The sequence below is a fragment of the Netta rufina genome, assembly GCF_964035555.1.
Source record: "Netta rufina genome assembly, chromosome: 3".
Taxonomy (NCBI): domain Eukaryota; kingdom Metazoa; phylum Chordata; class Aves; order Anseriformes; family Anatidae; genus Netta; species Netta rufina.
The window spans coordinates 19,395,156-19,408,142 of NC_140125.1; the positions used below are offsets into that span (position 1 = coordinate 19,395,156).

The 12,987-nt window shown below is 35.0% G+C and overlaps 1 protein-coding gene across 5 annotated transcripts in view; it reads left to right on the top strand.

Moving 5' to 3' along the window:
- Window positions 1-12,987, top strand: part of CDC42BPA (CDC42 binding protein kinase alpha) — a 150,023-nt gene that overhangs the window by 88,771 nt on the left and 48,265 nt on the right. For 4 of the 5 annotated variants that reach the window (XM_084284371.1, XM_084284372.1, XM_084284373.1 and 1 more), the window contains exons 14-18: window positions 645-887; window positions 1,139-1,249; window positions 4,353-4,600; window positions 9,567-9,672; window positions 11,448-11,572. In XM_084284371.1, the coding sequence (XP_084140497.1) occupies window positions 645-887; window positions 1,139-1,249; window positions 4,353-4,600; window positions 9,567-9,672; window positions 11,448-11,572 (833 nt within the window). The remainder of the gene's footprint in view (window positions 1-644; window positions 888-1,138; window positions 1,250-4,352; window positions 4,601-9,566; window positions 9,673-11,447; window positions 11,573-12,987) is intronic. The other variant, XM_084284374.1, reaches the window with a different exon arrangement.

Here is a 12,987-nt window from a genome sequence, read left to right on the forward strand (position 1 = left end):
ATTCATAGTGTAATAAAACAGATCTAAGACAACAGCAAGCTTTGTGAAGGTTTTTCACTCTAGGGGTATCACAGCACTGGCTGTGTTTTTCATGTGGGTTCTTGTAAAAGAATGATTATCGTATATTATTGTTAAACACAGTGTTTTGTTGCCTGAAACATTCTGTAAAATTTATATTGTGGTGTAGTGTATGGAAATGATTGCCAATGTGTAGGTCAGTTTTTAAAAGCTTTTAAAGTAGAAATTTTCATAGACCAGAGTTCTCCATTCACTTCATGCAGAAGCCTTTTTTAAAAAGTGGGATGAATGCTATTATTTTTATTAATTTACATAGATCATGAAAAACTATGTCAATGATATTTTTTTAAGATAGCAAGGTATTTTTATGTTTTAATGTGAGTGCTTGAAAGCCTTTGTATTGAAGAGCAAATTCACACTTTAAGTTTGTGCAGTTTAACTGACTTCAGTAGTAAAACCTGGCCTCTTACCTTACTTATAGAAGCATACAATCTGTATTGTAGATGCATTTATCAAAAGAAATGAGTATGTAGTTTCTGTTCTCTCTGGAGGTTTTAGATGCACATCCAGAGAATTGGCCTTGCAGCTTTCTAGGTTTATTACTTAATTCTTTTTTTAAACTGTAGGAACTGGCAGAGTCTAGTGACAGATTAAAATCCCAAGCCAAAGAGTTGAAAGATGCACACAGCCAGCGGAAATTGGCAATGCAGGAGTTCTCAGAGATGAACGAGCGGCTGACAGACTTGCACTCTCAAAAACAAAAACTTGCCCGCCAGCTCCGAGATAAGGAGGAAGAAATGGAAGTGGTGATGCAAAAAGTAGAAAGTTTAAGGCAAGAGTTACGCAGAACAGAGAGACTTAAAAAAGAAGTAAGTAGTGAGAAGACTGTTTAGAATCTATGAAATTGTAGTTTTATGTAAGGTTTTCCAAAAAATGTATTTTTTGAATGTTATCTGTGAATCTTTATGTCTTTGTTATTTCAAACAGTACCAATTTTTATTTTCTAAAAATTTGAAGTGTCCAGGTTAGTGCTGAAGATTTGTCTTTCTTATTGAAAATCATCAATAGATTTTGATAAAATATAAGAATTCTGCCTATTAAAAATTGTGTATTTTTGTAGCTGGAAGTCCAAGCTGAAGCTGCAGCTGCTGAAGCATCCAAAGACAGGAAATTGCGAGAGAAGAGCGAGCAGTACTCTAAAGAGTTGGAAAGTGAAGTAGAAGGGCTAAAGGTTAGTGTGTTCAGATATTGGCACCTGCAGACTTGCTAGTCAACTAGGACTGGATCTGATTGAATTGCTTTCAGATGTAAGACAAAAGGATATTGTTAGTTTGACACTCCAGTTGATGCTGAATATTAATGCAAGCATGAATCGCATCATTGTCCAGAAAAGTGAATATTTGCCTGTTGCAGCTTTCAGACCTGTGTGTTACAGCCAACTGAAATATTTCTCAATACTCGATTTTTTGAAACAAATTGCTTCCATTATTACTTTGTTTACCTGGTAAAAGCATTTTTAATGGAGGGTAGCTGACTATTTAAGATGCACTTGCAGCCTGCGTGGGTTTCTGTATAGGTTTTTTATGTATTGTATTGTAAGTGAAGAAACCCATCTTTCTTTTCAAAGTAGGAGTCAACTGATGTAGCCATGAAGGAAAAGTTTTAGTGTATTTAGTGTTGAATTAATTTTGATTAGATTGGTCACACGTGCCTGTGTTTTCAGAAACAGAAATTTAAGTAAGTCAAGAATATTAACTGTTATTTTATTCTATGCCTTAGCATTGTATATGGTGCTCTGAAGAACACAGACTTTCTCAAAAACTGGATGAGTTTTTTTGGTTTCTCCTTACGGACTTTTTTTCATTTACAGCAAAATGCTGTTCCCAGTGTTTTGTCCAGTAGGATAAGTCTAAACATTTTGTGCAAAATGTCAGGTTAGGTCTATTCTGGTCTTAATTCACATGAACAACAGTTTTGTCGTTTTTCCCAATTTTCTGGGACGTTTGTCAACATTAAGTCACTAACAGAAGGGTTTTTTTTTGTTTTGGTTTGTTTTTTCTTTAACATGCATTCTTTTATTTTGCCTTCCTTCCTTAAATGAAAATAAAGAAATTCATTCCTCATGAAATTTGGATTTATAAAGCTTCCGATGCTCTGAATTCAGATTCTTATCTGAAAATTAAGGCGATTGTTCTGCTTTCATGAATCTTCACCATCAACAAAGAGTTTGTATAACAGTTTAGGAGGCGTGAGGAATGTATTGGAGATTTACTGAGATTAAATGGTAAGCTGATTAGTAACAACAAGGTAGCATTATCAGAATAGGCAAGTGGAATTGTAGCTTTCTTACCAACATTTCACAATACAGTGTGTATGCTTTGGGTCATGGAAAGTTGTGATGTTATGTACAAGGGTGTCAGAGGAGCTTCATTGTAGCTAAAACGTATGGTTATTAGTGGAAGAATAATCTAACCTCGTGCTACGTACTACCGATTTGGGACTGACAAATACAACTCAAGAAAGAGCTCTTGGAAACATTCCTGGTGGCTGAGGGAGCTAGGATTGTTCAGCCTGGAGAAAAGGAGGCTCAGGGGCGACCTTATTGCTCTCTACAGGTACCTTAAAGGAGGCTGTAGCAAGGTGGGGGTTGGTCTGTTCTCCCACGTGCCTGGTGACAGGACAAGGGGGAATGGGCTAAAGTTGCGCCAGGGATATTTTAGGTCGGATATTAGGAAGAACTTCTTTACCGAGAGAATTGTTAGGCATTGGAATGGGCTGCCCAGGGAAGTGGTGGAGTCACCATCCCTGGAGGTCTTTAAAAGACGTTTAGATGTAGAGCTTAGGGATATGGTTTAGTGGAGGACTGTTAGTGTTAGGTCAGAGGTTGGACTCGGTGATCTTGAGGTCTCTTCCAGCCTAGATGGTTCTGTGATTCTCTGTGATTCTGCAATTTTTAGTTATGAAACAAAATATGAAAAAAAACCAACACATTAAAATCATGGCGTTGCAAAGAAGCTTTTCACATGCTCCACTGCAGTGTATGTGTAGGCAATTCATCATGTTGGGCAGTAATGAACAAGTTAAGTAATTAACTACCTGTGCACAAAGGGAAATTCTTACTTTCCCCCTTCCCTCCCAAACCAATCTCTACGTAGTATGGTGCTTTTTTCCCTCTGATCTACAATTCTGCATCCTAACAGCAGGATTTTATTCCTTTTTTTTTTTTTTTTTTTTTTTTTGGTGTGTGTGAGATGGAGTTACAGAAAACGATGAGATAGCAGCATGTATCTGGCTTTTACATTTAGGGGTTTTACACTGTAATGCTGACATGAACAGCAAGGCTCGTTTTTCTTGCAGAATACATCGTGGTAGTAACTCAAATCATCAGAATGTTCTACAATGACATTTAGCTCTTAAAGCCTGTTCATACATAAGCAAAAGAAACTATGCAAGGCCTTGGTTATCTATGGTAAAAATAGAAGTATTAACGAAATATCTTAGATCTGTGAGATCCTCCTAAAGGTGCATTGCCCTAAGGAAGTAGGTTTTTCAGTTATCTGTACTTCTTGAAGCACAGTCTTTTTATTAAGGTATTTTATTTACTTATTTAGACTACATTTAATTCCATATTAAAAATAGGAAGAAAAATCTAACCAGGTTATTCATGTATTTACATTAAAATGTATTTCCATACTTGGCTTTTGGCAGGACATGGTCTTTAGTGAGTGCAGCATTTGATGCAGCTATGCAGCTGTAGCTGTGAAAAGTAAAGTAATTAAATTACTCTTACTGTTTAAAGCTTGTTTTCCTGTTAATCCAGTATGATGATGTAAGTGGTCAGTTTAAGTAAAATAGGTCAGTTTTTCCTCACTGATGGTATCCATATAATCTTTGTAACTAGAATTTAGCCTTAAATTTAGCTTCTGCTTGCCTTTATATAGTTTTTCCACAAATTATTTGGGCTTTGAAGTATATTGACTATATATCATAGTCCAAAGTCAAGCTGTCAACTGTATGAGTGGGAGCATGAAAGTCTTTTAATTCTCTGGTCATTTTCTGACTGCATGTAAGGGGAGTCAGAATGCAGCATGAGGTGTTTAAAATTAAGATCAATTTTTCAATATTGTGAAAACTATTACTGCATTTAAATCACAAAATGATAAAAGAGTACAATTCAGATTTGTGGTTAACACATTTTCAGAAAAAATTAGATTTATGTTTTTACCTGAAGTCTGTAATATGATGTTTTCTAAACATAGACTTAAGAATATTGAGTTGCTGCTGACCATTGCTTTCAGCATTCTTGAATGCTAACTTGGAGCTGTTTGTTTTAGCAAAAACAGGTTGGTCGCTCACCTGCTGTAAGCTATATAGAATACCAGCAAGAGATCACTAAATTAAAGGCAGACCTGGAAAAGAAAAGTGTTTTCTATGAAGAAGAACTATCTAAACGTGAAATAATGCATGCTAATGAGATAAAAAGTCTGAAGAAAGAACTACGGGATGCAGAGAGCCAGCAGCTGGCCCTCAAGAAGGAGATCATGATTTTGAAAGACAAGTTAGAGAAAACCAGAAGAGAAAGGTGAGTATTTTATGGAATTTACCTTTAAGCTGAATATGTATTTTTAAGACTCACGGTATGTTTCCAGACCCACTGTGAATTCCTTAATTGTAGTGCAGACAGGTGGATTTTGGCTGAGCAAATGCCATGGTTGAAAGTAAAGTCACCTTTGCAAACAAAAATAATAATGAAAAAAAAAATCCACAACCCTGTATTGAAACAGTTATTTTTGCACCAGAATTCTGGCACTGTTTGATGGTTCCAAGGTCTGTAGCTGCAGAATAGCAGCGCAGTGTAAATTGACCTCTGATATTTATGTTGCAATTTAAAATATTTTCTTGATGTTTTTTTTCTGTTTCCTCTTTTCATCCTTTGATGCAAAGCGAATGTGTTAGAAATCAACTATTGCTTACATTTCTGCCAGCACAGGAACAGTCAGTTACTGTGGACTGTGGCTAATCCACGCTGGGTTCTATCCAGTGTTAACATCAGTCATCAGACTCCTGTAGGCATAAGTTGCTTCATCTCTTTTGACACAGTAATTTTGTCAGTGAATTGCTTTTTCGTCTCCCGTGTGGTGAAACTTAAAACTGGCCTTGACAATGTTTCTTGAGGCATTCATCAATAAAAATGAGTTTTTCCATTGGATAGTGTAGTATTGAAGATAGTAATAGTCATAGCTTGAATGTGTTCATCAATTTCATTCATAACAATTGAGAGTGCTTTATAGATTTAAAAAAAAAAAAAAAAAAAAAAAAGGATGCTTCTTTTTCCTGCTGCAGTAAGATGGGATATTAGAAAAATCACGAAGGAGAGGTTCCTACCGGAAGCTTAGCCAATATATATTGCCATATATACATATAAATGTAACTATATATATATATATATATATAGCCAAGCCTTGGATGTAAGTACTAAATAGAAGAGGTTTTCAAAAAAGCTTATGCAAATAGAGTTGGAAAACACTGTTTTTCTGGTAAACTGTTACCATTGGAAAGTAGATCATATATCCTAGAATGCAGTGCATGGACTGTTTCTTCATGGAGTATAGCTGTTACTTGTAGACTGGAGATATTAATACAGCAGTTTCCTGCTTTGTTTTAGATTGAGATGTAAAACTTGCATCAGCAGCATGTTTTCTTTTTATCACAACTTAACCGTTTTGCTGATCTATGAGTTATAAATAGACGAAAGGCTACGCTGTCTTATAATAAATAAAGGTGATAGGATGATACTCTTTAATGATATGTCAGTTCATTAGTGTCTCAAAAGGAGGAATAATCAAGAAAGAATCGTTAGTACTTCTTTCTTCAGGCTAAACTGTTCTTAAAGATCAAGCTTCCAAACTCCAACTGGTTCAAAAACTTGTTTCATCAGAACCATTCTTACGTACAGCTGCAGAGGTTAGAACTAGATGTCCATCTAGTGAAATGACAGATGGCCTAACAATGCCAATCTGCTTCATACTAGCTATTCATAAACCTTCTTTCATCTAGCTTCTCTTTGTAAATAAAAAATGGGACTGAATCAAAATCTGAAATGAATGCTGATGTAACCATGTATTTCAGATGTTGGTATAAGGAAAAACTGTAAAACATGAGCAGAGCACATAACCAGAATCTGACATTTGACCCTCAGTGGGAAGGGCTTAAGCATCATACCAACTTGGTTGTCTAAGTATATGACGAGTGATTAATGAAGGCTTGAAGAATTTGTCTTTGAAGTTGAAGAACTGTGTTTTGTGACACAGATAGGCAGAATCTCATTGCAAATATTAGGACTCCGGAAATGTAGAAGTTCTCTGTTCAAGGTATGCTACAGATTGACATCTGTAGTAGTTCTGGAATTTAGAAGGGAAGCTTGAACATTGAATGGAAGAATTGCTACTTGATTCATGTTTGGATTTTTTTTCTAAGAGAACACTGATGTTTTTTGTTTCCCCATGCACGTATTGCTTTTAGCTCTTCTAAGCAGAAAAACAAAGCTTTTTGTGAGTTTACCAATACAGAGGTGTTCAGTGGAAGTGTTGAAAAGGAAGCACCTGGAGTCTTTATGGTGAAATAAGTAGAATTATTTAAACCATAAGCTTGGAGTGGCCATGGGGTTGAAGTGTATTTAGTAGTCTAAAAATAACCTTTAGTGCATATTAAAAGGATACGGTTGTATTGCTTTACAAGGGATATAGCATAGAGTAAATTACGTATGTTATTCTAAGCAAGGGTCAATAAGGGCTTGGTCAAAATCAATTCTCTATATGAACCTTTTTTAACTTCCATGCTGGTGGTTTCTTTTTATTTAAAAAATTGATTTTTTGTTTGTTTCCTTCAAATTTAAGCTTCCTTATTTGTTATTGCAACAACACGAGTGTTCAAGTGAGAGTAACTACCCCTTCGTATCCTTTGCTAAAATTCCAATAAACTGCATGCTACTAAAATTGGAGATGTAGGGACAGAACATGAGGCCAGTGATCTGTTGTACAACATTTATTTATTTTTTTTAGAATTGCCATTATGAAATATTTCGGAAGAAGTTGCAGGAAACCTAAAGTGAAAAATAAATCACATTTGCAGAATTTCTTTTTAGCCTGTCAATTAATGATACATTTCTAAAGAAGCGAGTTTTATAAAACAATCTTTTCTTTTAAAAATCTGTTATATGAAGAAGCCTGAGGGCTGCTGTTTGTTTCAAGTCTGGTTTACTTGGTTTCAAAGCAGTAAGGTAAAATATTTCTCCACTTTGTACAACTTGTTCTCCTGTAAAGAGCTGGAGTGACAAAGTGATACCATAATACAGCTGTATTTCACATTGCTTGCATGTGGTTTGTGATTATATTTTTTTAACCAATAAAAAGAAATCTGGATCACGTATGATTTCTTAAACTTCAGGAGTGGATACATAGCTAAATTTTAGATGAGAGAAAAAGCTTGATGGGAGAGGAGGATGCCCAGCTTCAAAGCAAATGTGTTTTTTTGATGTTCTTGGCTGTTCAAGGTATGCATATGTAGTCTGACATAGTTCAGTGGTTTGCTTAGTTGGTATTTTGGTATGAAAGATTATATCCACATTCTCATCTGTTTAAAATTTGTCATCTCTGTGTATTATACTGGAGCAATCTGACTTCCTGGATTAGTGACAATCAGCTGAATTAAGAATTCAAAATGCAGAAAGTTCCAAATACGTTGGGCTCCTTTCTGTAATCCACCATCATTTTTGACTGCTTTGAGCCTTAGAGCCTTAAAAGAACAAGTTTTATACAAATACAGAAGAAAAAATGCTGAACAAAAACATAAATATAAAAAAGCTAAATAAAAGAACTAAAATTAATTAAAAATTAGTTTGATCTGCTGTCTGAGAAATTAGTTTTGAATCTCTGCCTTGCAAAAAGAAGCAAGACTTGTTAATTCCCCTGACAGCCAATGCTTTAATCTTTTCCTGCCTTTTTCCTAGACTGCTCATCATATGCAGGGAATCTACTGATATAGAAAAGAAGTGGTGGTGAATTTCAAACTTAGTGTTTAAACAGTAATGATAGTATTTTACTTTGCTAGGATGTGGTTATGTTTCAAAGGATGCCTAGCAACGTAGGATTTCACCATGAGTCTAACATGTTGTACTGGATTTCAAAGAGTGGTTGAGGCACTAAATGAATTTCAAATTAGAAATAGGAAATTCAAACCAGCATTTCTCTTAACTGGGTTCACTGTAACCACTGATGCCTCTCTGCTTTTAAGGGTGTTCTTGCAATTTGCCAGACTTGTACTAGTTCTACATCTCAGGAAAATTGGTGAGGTTGTAATTTTTTTATTCCACAGCATAAAATTCTGATTGCTATCAAGAAAAGCAATTGCAATATTCAAGGCACAGTTTCCACTGTGTTTTACAGTGTTAACCTTTTTCTACTGAGCACTTTTTCAAACCTTTTAATGTTGGACAGAGATGTTTATTGAATGGATATTTTCTCTACCCGTGGCATTTATAGTACAGTTCCATTAACCTACTGATGAACTTTGTACTCATTATCGGTCACAGTGATTACGAGATGCTACAACATCATCTTCCTGAAGCCTCACAAATGTAGCAAGTCTCAAAAGCGTAGATTTGAGATGGGACTTACATGTCTACAATGTTGCAGTACACCTCTTTAAGGAAACTACAGTGTTGTTTTGCCAAGCAGTTTTACTTAATTGTAGGTTCTCATGTTCGTTGTGCAAAATCGAAGTTGAAAAAATTCAATCAGGGGTTCTTCTGTACTGAGTGACACCACAAGAGAAAGGAAGGGCTGGGGGCAACAGCTATTTGAAAATGTTTTTCCAAAAGAATGGTCCTAATCTAGACGAGAATCTTGTTATATTAGGAATGTAAAAGTTATCTGTTCACTTCTTGTTGGTAGTAAATACATAATACCTGAATTAACTCTTCATATGTGACATCAGGCTGATTCAAACATTGTTTGAAGTTTACTGCCCATGTAAGTTTTCCTCATCGGTGACTCAGCCCCAACTCCCCTAATTTAAGTTCTGTATATTCTGTTTTCATACGCAGTTGTTTTTGCATGTCGTTGTGTGAAACCTGGAACTGTGGAGATCTGTAAATTAAAATAACATTTCTGTGAGCTTTCAGAGAATTTACCCTGAATGTCTCAGAATATTGACACAGACTTCAATCTGCTGAATTACAGCTGCTCAGTGTTTGAGAGATTCATTAAATATTAAAATATGTGCAAGAGGATTGATAAATGATAGCTCAGTGGAGCTCTGTTAATACTGTACTGAAGGAAAGATAACTCTGATGATAAAATCAAAGACTGTCTTATAGTCCTAAAATGGTAGTGTAACACGTTGTGGTCTTAGTTTTAATAGGATCAGGTATTATCATTGTAATATTCTACTTTCAGCTACTGTGTGTTGATCTGCGTGTATGTTTGTAAGTAGAGTATGGTGAATTTAAGAAAGGAAACTTTCTAATTCTACTTCGTTTTACTTCTTAGCCAAAGTGAAAGAGAAGAATTTGAAACAGAGTTCAAACAGAAGTATGAAAGAGAAAAGATTCTTCTAACAGAGGAAAACAAAAAACTTTCAAATGAACTTGATAAAGTAAGTGCGGATTAGTTGTGTCCTGAGTTTACAACTCATGTATGCTGTGTACAAATCTGTCAATGTAAAACTGTATTGATTATTAGTATCTCGTAGCAGAAATTAATATTACACCAAAAGTTGTGATTAACGCTTGATTTGAATAGAGAGTATCTACATGCATCTGAATTTCAGAATGTGTGGATAGATATTTTTATATATGTGGATATATATTTGTATATATATTATATATGGATATATCGGTGTATTTGGGTACGAATTTAGTTACATGGTTTTACAGTTAGCTAAGATTTAATATTAAACAATATCTTAATCCCCCCCCCAAACAAAGTTATTACTTGCTTGTGTAACCCAAATATAAAAATATATAGTTAATGATGTGATTACATAGAGTATATTTGCATGTCAATTAGTGTGAAATAACAGGGCCCCTCCTGCTTGCTGAGATTGTTACTCTGAGATATTTTAAAAAAAATATAAAGGATAAGACAATTTAATTGAAGACTATTGAGCAAGGAATATTTATGTTTCATATATAAATATTTATGTTTCATACATTTTGGTTACCTCTTGTTCATTTTGAGAGGTTTTTCAAGTTCATTTTGGATGAGTCAAGTCTTGCTAAACTTGCCTGTTCTTTCTTTAATGCAAAAAAAAATCTAAAAATATGATGAAAGTACAGTGTTCTTCAAAGCAAGGATGTTTGCATGTCAGTGTTCAAATTAAAGTGTATTTTAATACCAGTGTGAGCAGTGTAACACATATGCCTATATGTAGGTCTAGTCGAAGAACAGCAAGAGACTAGTCATTTTGATAGTCTTTTTGCATGTTCTTTTTTTCTTTAAATTTGGTTAGCTTTGTATTTGTCTTGTAAAGTGACATTTAAACAACTGGCATATTTAAATCATAAGTCCACTGAATGGTAAATATGCAGCAGAGTAATATTAGGAGCATAAAAGAGCAGCATAGATTAAAAAATGTTATTTTTTCATGATTTTTGTTAATGTATTTCAATGCTAAAAGAAACCTTTTATGTGAGATTCATTCTCCTCAGCAGGCCTTTCTATAAAGTCAATCTGATGTCTGGTTCCAGTTTGATTTTGTGAATAATTATTTAGCATAATGAAGGTTTAGTTCCCCATACCCAATCAGATTAGCTGTGGCTTTTGTCTTGCAGAAGGTGCATGTATGAGTGACAGCTGTGTAAATGTGAGTAAGGTTAATAGCTAGGTATTCCATTTTGTACGTAGAGATTTGCATTTCATTTCAATTTCCATGTCTACATGTGAGTGAAATGAAAAATAAAGGAATGTAAAATACCTCGAGAACCTCAGGACTGACTTGTGGTTGTATCTGTTAAGCCTCTCATTCTCCATGGTTACTAAACAAGAGAGAGAGCAGCTTTATCTCAGCTGTAACTATTTTTGTGCCCTTGTTTGGCTTTTTCATATAGAGAGTATTCCCAATCTATATGGTGCAAAACAGAAACTGTCTAAGAGTTGTATGGGTTTTTGGAGAGTAATTCTCTAGAAACTAATGTGTTTGTTAGAGCAAAAATGAAGTTTCAGTTCTTAAACAGACCTTTCAGTACAGTTGAGGTCATACCAGAGAAACGATTCTGGCTTTTATTGTTGTATGGTGTTCATTATAATGGGCATTAAATATTTTTAAAGCAGATGTATGAAATGGGAGAGGGAACGCATGGCTCTGAGTTCATAATGTGATGGAGTCACAGTAGCTTATACATTTAACAAGTTCCTAAATTTCTCATTCAGCTCACCACCATGTTTGAGAGGCTGAGTATGAATAACCGGCAGCTGGAAGAAGAGATGAGAGACCTAGCTGATAAAAAGGAGTCTGTGGCCCACTGGGAGGCCCAAATCACTGAGATCATCCAGTGGTGAGTACTCAGTATGTGGTAGGGCTATTGCTGAGTTTTTGGATTTGCAAGTGCTTAAGTGAAATTTGCACACCATCCAGGCAGGATTCTGCTGTATTTTTGCATGAGATTTTAATAATATCCATATCTGGAAAATTGGTTCCTCCTTAAGAGCGAAAGTGTCTCTGCAAACACAACTATTTAAGTGCAAAAGAATCATAGCCATTGGGTGTGGCTTGTGGCTTTGGAAGAATGCTGAAATGAATCATGTGCTGCTGAGCTCACGCCTCCAAGGAGGAACAAGCCTGGGAAAAGCAGTGACTTGAGAGTATTTGTGTCTCGGCATTAATTTCCTTCATCTGCTTGGCATGTGGCAGAGTGAAACAAATATAGTACTTTTATGTGATTTTTTATAAGGCAGCAAGGCAGAAGGTTTGAGACTATCCCAATGCCAGTCAAGTGGTGGGTTTTTTAATATTTCTGTTAAATAATGATTTTATGTTTATAAAGTCTTCTGTCTTCAGTTCTAATAAATGAAGGGAAAAAGAACAAGTTGAAACTATCAAAAGGATAAGATTGCTTTTTATAGACGGCTTTCATTTTTCCCCTCCATTCATGTTTTCCTTCCCCCTCCTTTTTATGGCTCCGTCTAGTGTTTAGCACCTACGAGAACAGTTTGTATCCAGATATTTTTTGTAAAGATCAGTCTCCTCTCTGAAGACTTCATCACCATATAATCATCTTTTTTTTGATTTACTAATGTTCTTTCTCGTTTTATCTGTCTCAACTAAATAACTAACTTGACATGTCAAAGCAAAAATGGGAAATACTTGTTTTAATGAAAACTAGATTGTTAGTTGTTATATGGTCAATATAATTTTGTTGTCTAAATAGAAAGTTTGGTTTCTGAATACAACCGTGTGATACATAACCAGAAAGAAGGCTGTTCTCTGGGTTTCTGGAAGTGTGTAAAACTTCCTGTTGCATAAAATTATGTACCTCCAATCTGTGTCATGAAGTTAATAACATCTCAAGACAGTGAATTCATTGCAGAGGTTAAAAAAAAAAAATTAAGGGTCCAATTGTGCATATTCCTTTTAAACCACATCTCATACAACTCTTAGTAGACTGCCTGCATCAGAGAAGTAAAAATACATATATTTACTAAAGCTGTTTTTAATGGGTGGTGTATTTGTAGCTGATCAGAAATATTTTCTTTAGAAAAAAATCAAGGTTAGAAGAGACATAAGTTTGTTATATTGCATTGCATATTGCTTTTAAAAAAATGCTTGTCTGTAAATCTTGTTTCAGATTTACATGTGAAAGCATTCATAAAAATTTAGAGTTGTGGAAGAAGACAAGCCAGCATTAAATGTGGATTATTTTACTTGACATGATATAAAAATGTACCAACTGCCTACTCAGAAAGTCCCTTC